Source organism: Balaenoptera acutorostrata, chromosome 6, assembly GCF_949987535.1.
Source record: "Balaenoptera acutorostrata chromosome 6, mBalAcu1.1, whole genome shotgun sequence".
Taxonomy (NCBI): domain Eukaryota; kingdom Metazoa; phylum Chordata; class Mammalia; order Artiodactyla; family Balaenopteridae; genus Balaenoptera; species Balaenoptera acutorostrata.
The window spans coordinates 112,206,899-112,226,717 of NC_080069.1; the positions used below are offsets into that span (position 1 = coordinate 112,206,899).

Below are 19,819 nucleotides of genomic sequence, written 5' to 3' on the forward strand. Positions count from 1 at the left end.
GTGGGGAGCCTAAACTCTCCTCCCCACTCATTAGTAACAAGGAGCCCCTCCCCACTAAGTTCCAATAGAGGCAGAGTTGAGAACCTGAAATTTCACCTCTCAACTGACAGTAATAGGGAGGTGCCAACCCATTTTCCAGCTGGAGCAGTATCAGAGGATGCCTGTGAAAACGCAAGATTTAAATAAGATCCAGAGTCTCCTAATACCCAAAATATCCAGGTTTCAATAAATAATCACTCATCATTCCAAGAATCAGGAAGACCTCAACTTGAATGAGAAAGGACGATATGCAGATGCCTTGATAACACAGATATTAGTTTTATCTGACAAGGATTGTAAAGCAGCCATTGTAAAAATGCCTCAGTGGGCAATTACAAATACTTGAAACATGAAGAAATAGAAAGTCACAGCAAAGAAGTTGAAAGTCAAAGATATAGAAAATCAAAGATATAGAAGATATAAAGAAGAACCAAATATAAATTTTAGAACCTAAAAATACAATTCCTGAAATAAAAACTCAATGGATAGGCTTAACAGTAGAATGAAGAGGATGGAGGAAAGAGTCAGTGAACTTGAAGACAGAATAATAGAAACCACTCAAGCTGAACAACAGAGAGAAAAAAAACTGAAAAAAAAAAAAAGAACAGCATCTCAGAGACAAGTGAGACTATAACAAAAAACCTAATATTCATTTAATTGGAGTCCCAGAGGGAAGAAAGAGGTGGGGCTGAAAATTATTTTTTAAATGGATGAACACTCCCTAACATTTGGCAAAAGACACAAACATACAGATTCAAGAAGCTGGGTGAATTCCAAACAGGATAAACCTAAAGAAATACATGCTAAGGCACATGATAGTCAAATTTCTGAAAACTAAAGATGAAAAAATCTTAAAAGCAGTCAGAAATGATTCACCTATAAGGAAAAAATAATTTGAATGAAAGTGGATTTCTTATCCGAAACCCTGGACCCAAAAAGAAGTAGAACAGTATTTTTCATGTGCAGTAAGAACTATCAATCAAAATGTCCCTCAATAGGTGAATGCTTAAACAAACTTTGGTACATCCCTTCGTGGAATACTACACAGCATGAAAAAGGAATGACCTATTAATATAAACAACAACCTGGCTGAATCTCAAGGCATTATTCTGAGTGAAAAAATCTCATCTCAATAGATCATATACTATATGATTCCATTCATAAAGCATTCTCAAAGAGACAAAATTATAGAGATAAAAATAGATTAGTGGTCCTAGGGTTTAGGGAGAGTCAGGGAGAGGAACTGTGTGGGTCTACAAATGGTAGCTCAGAGGAGATCTTTATGGTGATGGAATAGTTTTGTATCTTGATTGCTGTGGTGGTTACAAGAATCTACATATGTGATAAAATGTCATATAATTATACACATACATTGTCCCAACATTGATTTCCTGTTTTCTTATTAGATTACCGTTATGAAAGATATAACATTGAGGGAAATTTGGTGAAAGGTACATGTGACTTCTGTGTACTATCTTTGCAACTTCCTGTGAATCTATAATTATTTCAAAATCAAATATTAAATGTAAAACCTTTAAAAGTGTATCCTTTTTGACATTTCATAGATGATTTTAGCCAAAGATATTTCATTATAGGATTGCTCAATATGTGTGCTCTTTCAAAATCCAAATCACCCAACTTTATTAAAAATATATAATGACAAATGGAGAACTTAAAAAAAAGTTTTTTTTTTAAGGTTGTTTTCACTAATTCTTGGGTTCTACACAATGGTCAATGGTAGAAAACATGGTTGACTAAAGAGGGCTATCAATCTAAAGAAAAATATCATCCTGGACAGAGATACTTAAACTATAGAAAATGTCAAAAACTTGTCTGGTATAAGCAAATGAGTGTGTCAAGTGAGCAAAATTGGGAGATGTCCATATAAACTCAAAATATTTCTGAACTGATAACCCAAGAAATTTGTCAGTGGTTGCCTCTAGAGAATTCAGTCTAGTTTTCTGTTCTTTCTGACTGCCATTGCCATTAGAATCCACCTGACTCCAGCCAGTTTGCCCTCCATACAGTTTGTAAAGTACTTACAGAACAAAGATTCTTACCAGCAGAGATTAATCTTCTCTAGGTTCTTCTTTATTCTTTAGATACAAGAAAAAAAGGCATTTTAGTGTTAAATTTGAACAAATGCCTATTGCAATTGAATAACAAAAAATCTAGAATTAAGATCCGTTCATTCACTCACTTGTTAGCCAGATAATTACTACAAAACTACTACATGCCAGACACAATACTCCTGTTCTGGAATACATGGCATCTAGTTCTGATGTGACATTCCAGTTCTGGAATCCAGGCCTGCAATGAGCTTACGATCTATTATTTCCTTTTCGACTAAGATAGCACATTATCTTCAAAAAGATGATATTAATACTGTTACAAGTGACCACGAGCCCTTTCTATTAAGGCACAACACCTCAGGAGGGCAAATAACATGTAGAACATGATACCAAAGCAATAGGGTTAATTTTTAAAGACATTAGCTCCCACAAATAGCTGACTTTCAAATAGTACCAGTAGCATTGCATTGCTTATTTTAAAAAGATCAAAAAGGAAGGCATGGAGGCGGGAAGAATTTGAGTTTTTCTATGTGAGAGAATTTTAGCAGGTTAAAAAATTTGTTTCCCAGTATAGTTGTGTTTCTGTAGCAGGCTACTTTGAATCTTATTCCTATTAGATGGAACTTTGATGTAGTTTAAAATGTATCTGAAATAGCCCCCAATGCTCTATATCCTCTTATCATGTCCAATTTCTTTCTTCATAGTATTATTACATAAAATACAATGCTCCTGACATTATATTGAATATTTCTTTGCTTATTGCCCATCTTCTCCACCTAGAATGTAAAGCTTCATAAGAGTAGTCACTTTGTGTTATTCCTGTTTTCCCAGCACTTAGAACAGGGCCTAGCACCAAGAAGGTGCTCAATAAATATTTGTTGAATGTTGAAAAGCGAAAGAATTAATATATTTATGATTTGATTTGTTCCCCAAAGGGGAAGTAATTTCTGATTACTTTAGGGAATATTTATTAATATTTTGGGGCAACACTTAGCATTTTAGATCAACTCTGCCAATCATTAAAGATAACTCATCAGTCTTTTGTATTTACTGAAAATGATGCTTAATCAACATCAAGGATAAAGCAAATGCCATCAATAACAGCATTTTCCATTTGGTATTCATTCCCTCCTAGAAAAAAAGAGGATAAAAAGTTTTGGGGGGAAGTAGAAAACAACCTTCTTGCCACCTTCTAATAACAGACTAATTTGTGGAAGCTTGGCCATCAATCCAAATGTCTGATTCCAGAATGCTCAGCCTTAGGAAGAAGGCAGACTTGAGTCAGGAGAACCACCTTTTCTGTTTGAAGTGCTGCAGAAATCTCCCTTAGGGTGGGCCCTTTAGGAGGGATCCATTTTAGATTAGGTGCAAAGTGTCTGTGATATTCTTTTTGTATTCTTTTATCAAATTCCACCCTGTTTGTGTAAAAGAAATTCAATAAAACTCATTCTATTTCACTTGGGCTTCTGTGACAATAAAATGGGGTACTAAGGGAGACATCATTATGCATTAGGATATATTCTGCCCCCAAAGTTGATTTATGTATCCCTATCTATCTATCTATATATATATATTTTTTCCTCACAAAGATATTAAGACTGATAATTTATTCAAAGTCTATAGGACCAGAAACCTAAGAATATATCAGCTCTTTCAAAGGTATATCCTAGTAAACAGTGATTAAAAATATAAATTAAAGGCATTAAGCTCTAAAATGGAATATTTGGCTTCAGCCAATGACCAAGCTTGTGTTGAAGGTGTTAGGCAGGATTTTCGTTTACAAGCATAAACTGGTTTTCAGTAGGCATCATCCAAAAACAGGTCCTGCTTTTAGATTATATGTTGGAGTAAAATGGAGGTCTCTGATATTTACTTTTTGAACCCTCACTTAATGAGCAAGATGTTTTAGATCTGAACCTTCCAATATGGTGGCTACTAGCAACAAGTGACTAGTGAATACTTGAAATGTTGCTAGTCCAACAGTGGACTTTGAAGACTCACTATGAAAAAATAATGTGAGATATCTCATTAATAATTGTTTATATTCAATACATGTTGAAATGAAATTTTGGATATAGTGGGTTAAATGAAATATATTATTAAAATGAATTTCGTATTTCTTTTACATTTTTGCAGTGTAGCTCTTGGAATATTTAAAGTTACAAATGTGGCTTGCATTATATTTCTATCTTACAGTTCTTCTATAGATAATACCACACTGGGAAGGCTTTAACTGGGCACAATTTTAGTGTCCTTGCAATGCGAAATGACCACCTTTTAAATTCAAGACCATTAGAAATGCCCTATGTATGTGGTAAGATTCCACTTAGCCAAATTATTTTCTGACAATCTGCCCTCAATGACATTATTTTTAAAGGTCAGGAGTATGTTGATGTGTCACCTATTTTGTACGATATATTTTTTAAATTTATTTATTTATTTATTTTTGGCTGTGCTGGGTCTTCGGTTCGTGCGAGGGCTTTCTCTAGTTGCGGCAAGTGGGGGCCACTCTTCATCGCGGTGCGGGGACCGCTCTTCATCGCGGTGCGCGGGCCTTTCACTATCGCGGCCCCTCCCGTTGCGGGGCACAGGCTCCAGACGCGCAGGCTCAGCAGCTGTGGCTCACGGGCCCAGCTGCTCCGTGGCATGTGGGATCTTCCCAGACCAGGGCTCGAACCCGTGTCTCCTGCATTAGCAGGCAGATTCTCAACCACTGCGCCACCAGGGAAGCCCTGTACGATATATTTTTAAGGCCGAGGTTTGGGGATGATCCTTATCTGTGATTTTGCCAGATCATCCAAACTTGCATACAGTTCCTTCTTAAGAACCTTACCTTTAGTTTTGGTGATATAAAGAGAAAAAGTCCTAGGATGTTTCCCAAGCATTATATTTTGGGGTCTCTGTAAAAAAAATCAGATATTGTTTAATACTTTCCTGGTGTTTGAGTCTTATACTAATGGTGATGTCACCACTCTTTTTGATGATGAGAACATAAGAAAGTCATAATGATACTGTCATAATGATACATTTGGTAGGACATTTTTCTCAGGCTACCAGATGGTAGAACTTTGTCTTATTTGAAAAACTAAAGGACTTAAAGAATGGTTTGCTTTTCCTTTCCTTTGTTGTACTTACATTTTTTTGGATGACTTTTGCTTATGGAAATAGATTTTGAGCGGTGTGTGTATATGAATGACAGAACAAGTGCAGCATCTTCTTTTAGGCATTGTCTAATTATCTCAGGTAAAGCTAATTTTTTCTTATGCTTTCTAAGAATATCTTAAAAGTACTTATTTTTCTGATTATGGAAGTAACACATTTTCATGTTATAAAATTTTTCAAGTGCAGAAGAGCACAAAGAAGAAAATGATCAAATCATCTCACACTTCCTGAGATATTCACTCTTCGTTTGAGATAAGCATGCACCTTTATTTTGCCTTCTTTATAAACAGTTTTTCTTATTGAAAGAGAAAGACACACATTCTAACAGAAAAAAAAGTTATATAATGTACACTAACTCTTCTTCTACCTCAGCATCTGATTTTTCCTATTATCCCATCCCCAGTGACAGCCACTATTCATAGTTTCTTGGGTTTTATTCCATAACTATTCTGTGCCCTGAAAGCATATATACATTTTTAAGTATATAGTTGCCCTTTTCACACAAATGTGAGCATACTAAAAACACTCTTCAGTACTTTCAAACTATCACTCATCAGTGTATTTTGAAGATCATTCCAGTACATCTCATACATCTGACTCATTCTTTTTCTGGTAAACTGTATTTTGTTATATGACTATATCATAATTTATTTCACCAGTTTTCTGTTGCTAGAGATTTTGGTTATTTATTGTCTTTGCTATTCTAAGAAATGCCACAGTGAAAATACTTGAACATGCTCTATGAGCACATGTTGAACTACACTGCAGGATAAATTCCTAGAAATGGAATTGTTGGGTCAAAAGTTAAACCCATTTAAAATTTAAATAAATGTTACTGAATTGTTTTTCATAGGGATTGTTCCAGTTTAACTTTGTACCATCAGTGGATAAAAGTAATCAGTTCCTTGCACCCTCATCAATATAGTGTGTTGTTATAATTTTTAGTATTTGACAGTCTGAAATGTGGGAATTGTATCTCAGTGGAGTTTTAATTTGCATTTATTTTATTATGGTTGATGTTGAGCATCTTTTTGCATGTTTAAAAGCCATTGTAATTCCTTCTCTGTAAACTGTCCATACCTTTGTTCATTTTCTATTAGGTCTCTGAATTTTTATATTTTTAAATAAATTTTTTTATTTAGACATAATTTTAGATTTAAAGGTAATTAAGACCATATGGTTTTAAGATAGACAAAAAGATTACTGGGACAAGATCAAGAGTCCAGAAATAGATCTACACCTATGTGTACAAGTGATTTTGACAAATAGGAAAAAGCAATTCATTGGAGAAAGGATAGTCTTTTTTTAAAAAGTGGCTCTAAAACAATTGGATATCCATATCCCAAAAGAAAAAAAAAAAAAAGAGAAGAACTTTGATCAGCACTTTGCACCATACAAGAAAAATTAACTCAAAATGGATTACTGACCTAAATGTAAAATTTAAAACAATAAAATGTATAGGAGAAAAAAACAGTTAAGACAATGAAAAGGAAACTGGAGATTGGGAGAAATACAATTAAAAATGGGCAAAATATTTGACCAGACATTTCACCGCAAAATAAAACAAAACACACACAGAAGGCAAATAAGTATATGAAAAAACCATATTAGTCTTTATCGTCATTAGTCTTTAGGCAAATGCAAATTAAAATCACAGTATTTACCACCACATACCTATTAGAATGGCTAGAATTTAAGAAAACTGACCACACCTAGTGTTGGTGAGGTTCCAAGAACTGGAACTCTCATAGGCTGTTGGGGGGAAAGTAAAATGGTACTACTCTGGAAAAGTCTGGCAGTTTCTTAGTAATTTAAACAAGCACTTACCATTCAATCTGGCAGTTCCTCTCCTAGATATTTACCCAAGAGAAACAAGCATATGGCCATGTAAAGACCTGTTCATGACTGTTCACATGTAGCTTTCTTGGTAGTAGCCAAAAGGTGGAAACACCCCAAATGTTCAACAACAAGTGAATGTATAAACAAACTGTGGCATGGAATGTCCATAGAATGGAATAGTATTCAACAATAAAAAAGAACAAAGTATTGATATATGCAACAACATAAATGGACCTCAAAATAGTTATACTGTGGAAGAAGCCAGACAAAAAAGAACATAAATTGTGATTCTACTTATATAATATCCTTAAATATGCAAAACATTCAAACCATACAATGCACATTTTTATATTTTGGCTGCCCAAAACCTGAACACCCTTCATTTAGAGGGAATCCTAAATTCAAGAAACAAAAGCATCTTTCTGTCCAGTATGGAAACTGAAATAGGCAGAAATTTCCTTTCCCTGCCAGTTGCAGCTAAAACATGGGCACGTGATCTAAACTACCTGCCATGCTAATCAGATTCTGCTACCTGGAACTTTGAGACTTAAGGGAGTTCATTTTGAGATTATTTGTAATACAGTCAAGGATTAACATTATGGCAGATGTTTCCAAGGGTTTGGAGGTCAGCAGGGAGATAATAAGTGATGCGGTCAGGGTTGTTGCTCAAAGAGATTTATATCTATGGCATAATCTTATCTGTGCATTTCCTTCCTAAGTCCCTTTATACTTCTTCAGCTGCTGATTGCTAAGTACTGTGAACTGCTTCCTACCATTCTGTAGTAAACATTGCTATTACTCACTATGCTCTAGTTCGCTCCTCCTTCCCAGGCAGATGGCATATAGCACTTCCTAGCCCTTTTGCACTTGGCAGGGGCATGCAATAAGTCCAGGCTGAGACACTGAAAAGTCTCTCTTCCACTGACACTGTGACTAGCAATATCATAAATAGTGGACCCACTATCATTCTGGGTCCCCAAGTGACAATATGGAGCAGATTGCTTGGCTCCAACCCTCACTGGTAATGTATGGTGAGTAAGGAAGGTTTTTTTTGTGTTAAGATCACTAAGATTTGAGGGTTCAACTTTCCTACCCAACATGCCATTCCATAATTTTTTTCTCTGTTTAGATGAATCAGAATCATTTTCAATGTCCTGACAAATTCAGGTACTGGTACAAGAAAGAGAGGTTGTAGGCAACATAAACTTGGGGAAACTGGGGGACTCTAGAATTGGTTATTAGGCCTTGCTTGGGGCTTAAAGGCAACTGAGAAATCACATTAGTATTCAGAGAGAGGTATGTGGCAGGCTATGAAATATGGCATTAAACAGCTAATTAAATTATCCCTGGACTCCCATGCGTGAGGTGCTCATTGATGACAAAGGCTTTGGGGAACAACAGTTCCTGCCATAAAAATATGATGGTGATGAAGATGATAACCGGTATAACACTGACTTACGGGCCAGGCACTACACTACATACATGTATTAACTTATATAATGAAATGAAGGACATAAAGAGATCGAGGACCAACTGGCAGGTTAAATGGCTATATCTAAAGGCACTAGAGAGCTTAAAGAAAAATCACAAAGCTGGAGTTAAAATCTCCTTTGTGATTCCACCTTCCATCAGATAGCTGTGCCCTTCATAGTTGTAGGGGGTTCCAACTCTCCTGATGGCCCTGGTTTTGGGCCTTTAGTAAGACCACCTCCTTCTGGCTCTTGGGTTGGTCACAGCTTCTCAGTCACCTCACTGTCCCACTGAGCTCCCTAGCAATTCCTTCACCTGTGTAACTAATTCTTGAATTAAAATCCCTCGTTTTAAAAACCCAGATTTTTCTGACTAGACCCTGATTGATATAGTTCCTAGTATATACTTGGGGTACTCTGGTATCAAATAGCTTTTGCTGTATAAAAACCCACCCCAAACCTTAATGGCTTAAAGCAACAATGCTTGATATTTGCTCATGAGGCCATGCATCATTTTTGCTGATCTGGGCCAGGTTCAGCTGATCTCAGCTGGGAAAGCACTCATGTATCTACAATACTCTGGTCGGTTGGTTTGGGGATTGCTGGTCTATATTCACGTATCTGGCTGTTCAATACATTAGCTAGAGCAATGCAAAAAGGCCATGGATACAGAGAGCAGATAATAATGTCCATTTTGCAAACTATCTGCCAAAGACCCTAAGCAATTGTCTCTCAAAATGGGATTCTGGTATTGGGTTGCTCACCTATTTAAGTTTGACTACCATGAAACTGAAACCACTAGGTGGCGTTTCAGGGGGCTCCAAGGAGCTCTGGTTCTTTATGTCTCAGGGCAGAAAGAATTCAGTGAGAGGCAAAGTGATAGATAAGAAGCGTTTTATTAGTATAGGACATGTGTGAGGCTTACAAGCGGGCAGGTGAGAGGGTGCCATGCCTGAGAACTTAGTGGGCCACAGTTTTATAGTCAAAGGAAAAGGGGGGAGGGGGAAAAGACCACTTCCTTCCTCATTCTTGAGTAGACGTCACACTTCCATCATCAGCTCCTGCTCCAGGTTGGGCAGGGGAGTTTTCTTGTCCCTGCATGGTCAAGCTAGGACTGTCATGGCACTATGGAAAAATTATTTCAGGTCTCAGTACAATGAGGGTCTTTCACTTTGAAATGTCACCTTTCCACAAATTATTGTTTTTTATGTGTGCAGAGAGCATGTCCTATGGGTCATTAACTTACTGAGCTCACTGGGCAAGATGTGGGTCTCATGCTACCATTGTTTTATTGTTTGGGGGCATGTCTCATGCTTCTCTTGCATGGTTTTGTTGCTAAGCAAGCCTGCTTGGTTTTGTGGTTAAGCAAACCTGCTTTCTGGAGTGATCATTAACTTGCATGGTTCTCCCATACTTTTTCTTTACTTACAATCCCCTAGTGGGATTAAGTATTGAATTATCTACTTTGTCCCTTTACTCTGTCCCTATCAAAACCCTGTTCTACTTGTGGGTTACTAGAAATCTGTGGTATATAGTGGCATCACAATTATTTAAATTATAACCTATTATTGCTTGGTAGGAAGTGTCAATCAAAGGGAAGACATTATGTAGCTGCTGTACTAGCCCTCATGGTTATAATGAGGACAAGGTCTGTGGGATGGGACTGCTGCTTCTGACTGTTCTGGAGAGCTTAGAGAAATAAAATAATAAGTCTAGAAATTTAAACTCTCAGTTCAAGGCATGGGCACAGAATAAGATCACTCTTACGGTGTCATTTTGTGTGTGCGGATGTGTGCGTGTAAGTAGCCATCATGAGGATAAGGATCATGAGCTGAGGATAAGGCTCAAAATCGAATTGTGTGTCCCTATCAAGTTCACGGTTGAAATATTGATATTTAGCAACTGGTAGAATATTTACATCAGTCTCTGACCCATGGTGTAAGGGCTACTGTGGTGAGCAGGGTCAAATGGAAGCCAACGTAAAAGGCTCTCCTACCAAATAATAAATCAGGTGGAGACTGTAAAGATTAGTGCAACATTTAAGGACTTGAACATTAAAGGCTGTTTATCCCTATCACATCCTTGTTTAACTTGCTTCTTTGGCCAGTATAAAAGCCAGATGAATTTGGAGAATGCCTGTGGATCAATATAAAGTTAATTAAGTGGTGACTCCAATTACAGCTACTTTTCCAGGTGTTGCACCTTTTTCCTGGAGCGAATGAACATGGTCCCTGGTATTTGGTCTGTAGCTGACAGATGTTTTTCCTTATATCAACTATATGGATTATCAAAAGCAGCTTGCTTTTACCTGGCAGAGACATCGATAAACCTTAGAGCTATGTGAATTCTCCTGCATTGTCATAACATAATCCACAGGGTCCTTGGTCACCTGGGCAACTCACAGGATATCATTGTTAGCATCATGCTGAATATTTTGAGCAGAAAAAAGCAAGAATCCCAGATGTCATGCTAATACAAATGTATACCAGACGGTGGAAGAAAAACCCCATCAAAGTTCAGTGGCTTGCCACACCACTGATGTTTCTGAAGAGCATGCAGGGTGTATCTGCTCTGAACAAGTTCCTGCTCATTGCACCACTTACCACCAAACCAGGGGCATCAAGCTCAGTGGGACTGTTTTTATATTGGAGGCAACATATATTGTATTTGAGTGCACTGCTCTGACCTATTTATTGAGAAATTGGTAACCCTGACAATTTTGAGTGATGCCCAGGGCGAGAGAAGGCTCTATATAAGGTAGAATCTGCAGAGGAAGCTTCTGTGCCCCTTAGCAGATTCAAGTGGAAAATACACTGTATGGAGCATTTTGCATAGCTCAGGTGGCAAATGAATGCTGGACACATGGGATTCTAAACGTGAGTTATGACCTTTCCTACCCACCATGAACTTAATGTTATCTGATCCAACAAACTAAAAGCTTAGCTATATGCAGCTACAATCCATTATCAAATGGAAGTCATTTCTATGAGAATGTCCTTAAAAAACTGAAAATAGAGTTACCATATGATCCTGCAATCCCACTCCTGGGCATATATCTAGAGAAGACTCTAATTTGAAAAGATACATGCACCCCAGTATTCATAGCAGTACTATTTACAATAGCCAAGACATGGAAGCAACCTAAGTGTCCATCAACAGATGAATGGATAAAGAAGATGTGAGATATATATATATATATATATATATATATATATATATATATATATATATATATATAGTTTATTTGCTCCTCAGCTCTTTTATCACCTATATGTCCAGTTCCCTGTGTTAAATTACCACTGTTTGAAATACCTAGAACAGTAGTTCTATTTTCCTAAGTAGACCCTGACTACCGATAAAACGTGTATGCATGCAAGTACATGTGTAAGTATGTGATATAAGTCAATTTGTATAAAATAGTATATAAGCATATATGCATGTGCACCCACATGTGTGTGTGTATATTCATGTGGTGGGCATATAAATGCATATAAAGGATATAAATCCATATAAATGCATATAAAGGATACATATATATATATAAAGGATATATATATATATATATATATAAAGGATACATCAAGTGATAGGTTTTCAAAGGGAGAGTACAGGAGGACTTTCAATTTTCTCTCTATATTTAAAATTTTCTTATCATTAGTTTTTACAACAAACAACTTTGCAGTTTCAAAACACATAGTTCTTTTTGAATGACTCAAAGTTTTCTAAGTAACTGTCTGCCCCTCTGGTGGCAGCTTTAATGTCCTCAAAATTTTACAGAGAGAGTAGATTAGTATAGTTGCACTGATTTCCCTTATCCACACCTTTAGACAATCCCTTTCCTTAAGCAATATAAGAAATATATGTCTACTTGGATCAATGAAAATATTTCAGGTTTCATTTTCTCCTGACAGATTCTATTTTATCCAATGTGATCCAAAAATAATATTTCCTCAAAATTCACACAAAATATAAAAACACTATATTTCCATCTGATGTCAATACATTCATTCTGCAACTGCTATATCCCTTGTTATATGATTCAAAAAGAATGTGAGGAAAAGTATAAATATACTGTGTTGGTGAGCTTGCATTCTGTTAGTGATTTTGTTTAGTGCTAAGATTTGTCAATACTAATTTTCTAAAGACAAGACAAAATGATGCTTTTAAATTTAGAAACACAAAGGAAGGGCTAAAAAATTACAGTTTGTCTAAGATAGTCATAATTTTTAACAGCCCAACAGAGTTTGACAGTGTTAATCTCACTATTAATTCCAAACATATTCCAGCAGTATTCTGGTGACAAGACTTTAGTGGGTTTATGGAGAAAGAAGTACTTGTTTAAGTGACTTTCATCATGCCACACTGCTTCAATGCTATTTTTCTTGTCGTTCAAGATTCCTTTGAAGCATTCCCTGGCAATATTGAGAACCTGAATGGGAGTACCACCAAATACAGAAGCATGGTAATAAAAATCTCCCTTACCAATAGGTATATATGCTTCTGATAACTGACTTCTCTCATAAGGTTAACTCTGTAGGACTTGTCTTATACCAATGAGCATGTAACTGAGCTACTGACTCCCCCAGAGTTTCCAGTCCATATTTTCTTATGACGATTTGATCCACATCCATGCAGAAGAGGAAATCAACTTCATATTGGATGTGATCCACAACATGTTCACTGATGGTCTTCATGCACATCCTACTGATAGCTTGCCATCTCTTCTCTCGCTTTATTTCAAAAACTTTCACTGTACGGAGGGGACTCAGCTCTATCCAAGGCAACTTGGAGAAGTCATCTATCAGGACGTAAATTATGACTTTCTGGCCAGCCATAAAATATTTATCAGCTGATGATATAAATGTGTACAAATAACGGTCAGTGTATCTGTGAAGTAAATAAGAAGCAATTAAGTTCATATTCTTATAGTTTAGTGGGACACATATTATTTAAATTACACTGTAGTTTATCCAAAATTTCTACTAAGCAACCAAACATTAGATATGCTTTTTGAGTTGTATTTAAGTAGTATAAAAGTGAAATTATCTGCCTTTCCTCTCGTTGATGAGGTTTTATGGATTATAGGAGAGAAGAGGAATTCCTCATGAGAGAGAATGAAACTTGGTGAGATCAGGAAACTGCACAGAACCCAGCGCAAAACAAAAGCCAGAGTTTTCAGGGTTATCAGAACAGTGGGGGCTTGCTTTGGAGGATGTAGTCAGGAAAGGTCATGGGTCATTGCAAGAGCAGTTATTGATGTTTGTGGCTTGCTTTTATTTATTTATTTTTTTTATTTTTTGGCTGCGTAGGGTCTTCATTGTTGCATGCGGGCTTTCTCTAGTTGCAGCGAGCGGGGGCTACTCTTCGTTGCCGAACGCGGACTTCTCATTGTGGTGGCTTCTCTTGTTGTGGAGCACGGGCTGTAGGTGCACGGGCTTCAGTAGTTGTGGCATGCGGGCTCAGTAGTTGTGGCTTGCGGGTTCTAGAGCGCAGGCTCAGTAGTTGTGGCACACGGGCTTAGTTGCTCCGTGGCATGTGGAGTCTTCCCGGACCAGGGCTCGAACCCGTGTCCCCTGCATTAGCAGGTGATTCTTAACCACTGCACCACCAGGGAAGCCCATGGCTTGCTTTTAGAGTAGTTAGTTATGCATAAAAGGTCAGAGGTGACATGCTTTGTATCCACTGTCTGCACTGTCTTTCTTATTTTGCCATATTTTTGCTAAGATTGCTGGACTGGAAAACAAAACTTTCTCATTTCCAGTCTCTCCAGCCAGTTAAAGATTCTCATAGTAATAAATGGCCTCAGGTAAATTCAAAAAAGGAAAGGTAATATACGCAACTAGTTCAAATGATGCTCATATAATCATTAAAAGTAAGATCTGGATATTGATCAGAGTTTTAAGAAATATAACAGATGGGGTCAGGAGAAACTTTCTAGTTTGGAATATCTAAAATTATTAGGTACATTATGAAAAATATCACTTAAAATATTGTATTGAGCTGGAAGCTAGCAACTCAAATCCAAAGTCCAATTTATCCATATTTCTTTTATGGTTAGTGCTTTTGTGTCATACTTCAGAAGTCTTTGCCGCCTTAAGGTAGTGAAAATATCCTCCTACATTTTCTTCTAGTAGCTTTATTGTTTTATCTTTCATATTTAAGTCTATTATTCATTTGAATTAATTTTTGTGTATAGTGTGATATAGGGCTGTTTTGTGTCCATCTCAGCCTATAGATGGTGATGCTATTGGCTAGGAATGCCTAGGGGCACTCACTTGAGTCCCTACTACTTGTGGTGAGACAACCCCGCTCCCCGCCAGACACTACCAGAGCCTACATTATGGCTGGACCAGCACTTGTCATTCTTATTATAATTTCAAGATACACCTCAACAACAACCATCAGGGAACTTTGAGAAAATAAGCTTTATTAATCACAAATCCTGGCATGCGTGAGGCCACACAGGGAGGTCACAGTTTGGAGGGGGCGGAGAGAGAGAGAGAGAGAAACACGAGGACCTGGGGTTCTGCCTTTATTGGGGTTGAGGGTGGGATGCCTAGGGTTTTGCAAGTTCACGCTTTATTGGCAAATTTTAAACATGAGAGCAAAAGTTAAGGCAAGAGAGGGAAAAAGCGGGGTCATGCATGTGATCAGTTATGTAGATCAGATCACCCAGGGCTTTCTAAATGGGGAATTTCATGGGTGGGATGACCTGGCTGTTTATCTAGTTGTTTAGCTAGTAAGTGTGCCACACAGCTGGCAATATTTTTATTTGAGATAGATGTCTTTAAAATAGATGTCTCAGGGAAGTCCCTGGAGGTCCAGTGGTTAGGACTCCGCACTTTCACAGCAGAGGGCCTGGGTTCCATCCGTGGTCAGGGAGCTAAGATCCCACAAGCCGCGAGGGGTGGCTAAAAAATAAATAAATAAATAAAAGAAAATGGATGTCTCAGCAATCAATCAAAAGCTTAATGTCAGGCATTTACTTTTTTAAAAAAAAAAGCTTATTGTCACTACAATGGCAAACTTTTTTTTTCAACTTAAAAACTTTCTATTTTGGAATGCTATTAGATTTACAGAAAAGTTGCAGATATATTATAGAGTTCCCATCTATACTCTACCCACCTTCCCCTAATGTTAATATATTATATAACCATAGTACATGTGTCAAAACTAGGAAATTATCAGTGGTAAAATACTATTAGCTAAACCACAGATTTTATGTGGATTTCACCAGTTTCTCCCCTAATGGCCTTTTTAGTTTCCAGGATCCAGTCCAGGACACACACTACATTTAGTCACTATGTCTCCTTAGTCTCTTCCACTCTGTCAATTTCTCTTCTTGTTGGTCATGACCCTGACCATGTTATTTTGTAGAGTGGCCCTCAATTTGGGTTTTTCTTAGGTAAAGTTAATTTTAATACAGTCAGACTTATCAACCTTTTCCTTTATGGTTAGTATTTTCCATGTCTTGATTAAGAAATCCTTTTCTAGCTTGAGTTCATCAAGGTATATTATACTTTTTCCTTTAACTTTTGGTCTTTAAACTAACTGGTATTTGATGTTTGTATATGTTTGTACATGATATGCTATAGAGGTACAATTTCAAGTTTCCTGTGTTGACACTGACTTTCTCCAGCATCATTTATGGAAGTCTTTCCCTACAGGTCTACAATGTCATTGTCAATAAATAGAAAGTCTTTAACATTTGCATGGGGCTTTCTGTTTTATTATATTGGCTTATTTGTTCATCCCTGTAGCAGATATTCATGTCGAAATGTTCCATATAGATACTTTCAATCTATCCTCCCATTTTCAGTCCCACCTATATTCCTAATTTCAGGGGAACTTGATGCCATTATTCCTGAAACTTCGGGGGTTCTTTAACACAGAGAGGGGGTTTCATGGTGAGGTGAATGAGGTTCTTGTTTCAGCACCCCTTCCCTTACAGAGGATCCTTCCAAGACTCAGTGTGTTCTATTGAGGGTGGGTGGGAAGGAAGCAGAAACTCCATCTGTGTTCTGAAGGTAGGAGCATTGCCCCAGCATGGGGTCACTCTCTATGCCCTGTTACAGATCCTGGGGCAGCAACTTGAAGGGATCAGAATGGGTCTAGCAAGGAGGTACACGGAAAGCTTCTTCTGAAAGGATTCTTCCCTCCCTCCTCCCTTTCTTCCTCTTTCTTTCTGTGTTCTTCTTCTTTTTTTTTAACAATAAATTACTATCAGTATTTAATAACAAGTTACTGTAAGGTTGATAAACTTTATAATTTTAATGGGTGATATGTACATTGTTCAACTTAATACTTTTTGTACTTTCTTTGTATGATTTTGATATCAAGGCAGCACTTGCTTCATAAAATTATTTGGGAAGTGTTCCCTCCTATTCTCTTTTCTGAAAGAGATTGTGTAGAATTTATGTTAATTCTTCTTTAAATATTTGGTAGAATTCTCCAGTGAAACCATCTGGGCCTGGAGACTTTGGGAGTTTTTAAAATTATGAATTCTATTTCCTCAGTAGCTATAGGGCTATTCAAATGATCTATTTCATGTTGGGTGAGTTGTGGTTGTTTGTGCTTTTCAAGGTCCATTTCATTTAAGTTGTCAAATATATGTGTGTAGACTATTTTATAGTGTTTCCTGATTATCCTTTTGACATCTGCAAGGTTTGAAGTGATATACCCTGCTTCTTTCCTGATATTGGTAATTTGCATTAATTTTTTTCTTTGCCAGTCTTCCTGGATGATTATGGATTTTATTGATTTTTTCCAAAGAACCAGCTTTTTGTTTCATTGATTTTTCTCTACTGCTTTTCTGTTTTCAATTTCATGGATTTCTGCTCTTACCTTTATAATTTCCTTACTTCTGATTTCTTTGGTTTTATTTTGCTCTACTTTTTATAAATTCTTGAGATGGAATTTATTGATAATCTCCCATTTTCTACAATAAAAAGCCTGAATGTAGAGGACATTTGGCAATATCTACCTTCCCACAGCAAACACAGTCAACCCCACAGTAATTTTATGACTCGCATAATAATTTTCCAGTGCCACTTCATTGTAAGTGCCATGCCACACAACTCTAGCTGACCAGTTGGTAGTATGTTTGAGAGATTTGATGCACTGTAAGGAAGACATAAGAACTATGAACAAAATACTTTTTAATAAAACTGTAGTAGATATTGCTAATGTATAAAGCCTGTGTCTGATTGCAGCATTTCCTTACTTCTAACCCAAAGCCTTGATGGTCATGATAAACTGAAGAAACAGTTTATCAGAAATGGCTAGATCATTACAAAAGTTCATGTACTGATTAGTTATAATGTGCTTCCAAGATCCTTCCTTGAGGATGCATAGTTGAAATGTTGCCCAAAGTCTAAAGTAACAATTTCTCTTATATTTGGACAAAATCTACAGTCTTAGGCTTTTGGACATTGATTATTTACAGAGGCCATATTTTTTTTAAATGAACTTCCCAGTTTTCATAATCTGAAATTCTACCAATGTTAATATTGCTGCATACTGTCAGAATCAACTTTGTCAGAACTTTGGAAGATAGCCAAAGGTTTAAAGCAGCCAAGCAAAAGTTATCTTAAAAAAAAAAAAGACTCAACATCCTAGGAGTAGAAAAGCTTTGTGGTATTTTAACTTGCACCAACTCCTCTCCCAGTATAGCTGTGGCATTGAAAACATCAAACCATGTTCTCAGTGTATCTGATTCTGAGGAGAGAAGAGTAGATCTAATTCCCAAGGCATTATGTTTGTCAGTTTTGACCTATCTGAGAGTTCCTTGAAGGATTGACTCATAGTGCTTTCTTTTCTTTCACTTAACTCAGAACTCTCTCAGAATAGAAAAGTGGCTAAGTGGAGGGTATTCCTTGAAAACATTTTTAAAAAGAACAAGTCCCTGCCACCTGGGTCAAAAGATTACAGTTAGAATAAACACTAGATATGCTGAAAGCCTGGGGAGGAAACATTTGGAAGACAGTTCTTTGGAAAGTAAGGGCTTTGACAAGATCCCATGCATAACAAGGAATTGAGAAATCCATGCACATGTTCAGGGCAGAATGCATGTTCAGTAAAGATCTTTGAAGATCCTAGGCTTTCTCCTCTGGCTGATATTTAGGCTCAAGGCACACAGGAAGTGAAGGCCAAGGCAGAGTTGTAAACAGCTGGGCTGTGTTGAAGGAGGGCCCAAACATAGAGCCAATCTTCACAGACTGTAAGTGTTTTTTTTCTTTTTATTTTCCTTTCTTTTCTTTTCTCTTTTCTTCTCCTTCTTCTTCTTTTCCTCTTTCTCCTCCTCCTTCATCTCCTCTTCCTCCTCCTTCTGCCCTCCAATACATCTCTCTCTCTCAGGCTTTAGGCACTTGAGGAAATCTCTGTCAGACCACTAGCTGACCACAAGCTAAGGGTACAGAGACTTCTGAGACCAAACAAGACAAAGAATACAGTCTTTAAAAATAGTTTAGAAAAGCCACTAAACAAACAAACAACCATAACCAACAGCAAACAAGAACAACAAACTCTGAGGAGGCAAAAGCATCTGATTTCCAGAGTGACTATATTATAATAATCAAAATGTCTAGTTTTTAACCAAAATTTAAGAGTTATGCAAATAAAGAAGAACATACAGCCCATTCACAGGAAAATAATTAACGAGAACTGTCCAGACATTGAGCTTTTCTAGAAAGACTTTAAATCAACTATTTAAAATATGCTTAAAGAGCAAAAGGAAACCATGGACAAAGAACTAAAGGAAACCAAAAGAACAATGTCTCAACAAATAGGGAATATCAATAAAGAGATACAAATTATAAAAACAAACTAAATAGCAATTCTGAAATTGAGAAGTGTATAGCTGAAATGAAAAAATTCACTTTAGGGTTTCAACAGCAGATCTGAGCAGGCAAAAGAAAGAATTAGACACACACAGAACACTTTACCCATCAACAGAATACATGTTCTTCTCAAACACACATGGAACATTCTCCAGGATACATCACATGTTAGGTCATAAAACAAATCTCAATGAACTTAAAATGACTGGAAATATGCAAACCATCTTTTCCAATGACAATGGAATGAAATTAGAAATCAGTAACAGAAATAAATCTGGAACGTTCACAAATATCTGGAAATTAAACAACACACTCAGAAAACCAATGCACCAAAGAGAAAAATCATAAGGGAAAAAACAAAAGCAAAAAAACCCAAAAATCATAAGGGAAATTAGAAAAT

At 36.8% G+C, this 19,819-nt stretch overlaps 1 protein-coding gene across 1 annotated transcript; it reads right to left on the reverse strand.

Moving 5' to 3' along the window:
* Nucleotides 1-12,770: 12,770 nt before the first annotated feature.
* LOC103016600 (N-acetyllactosaminide alpha-1,3-galactosyltransferase-like) lies at nucleotides 12,771-17,716 on the reverse strand. Its single transcript, XM_028165453.2, is given in 3 exon segments — nucleotides 12,771-13,106; nucleotides 13,108-13,468; nucleotides 17,565-17,716. Coding segments are annotated over 3 exon segments (849 nt in total).
* Between the last annotated feature and the right edge of the window lie 2,103 nt (nucleotides 17,717-19,819).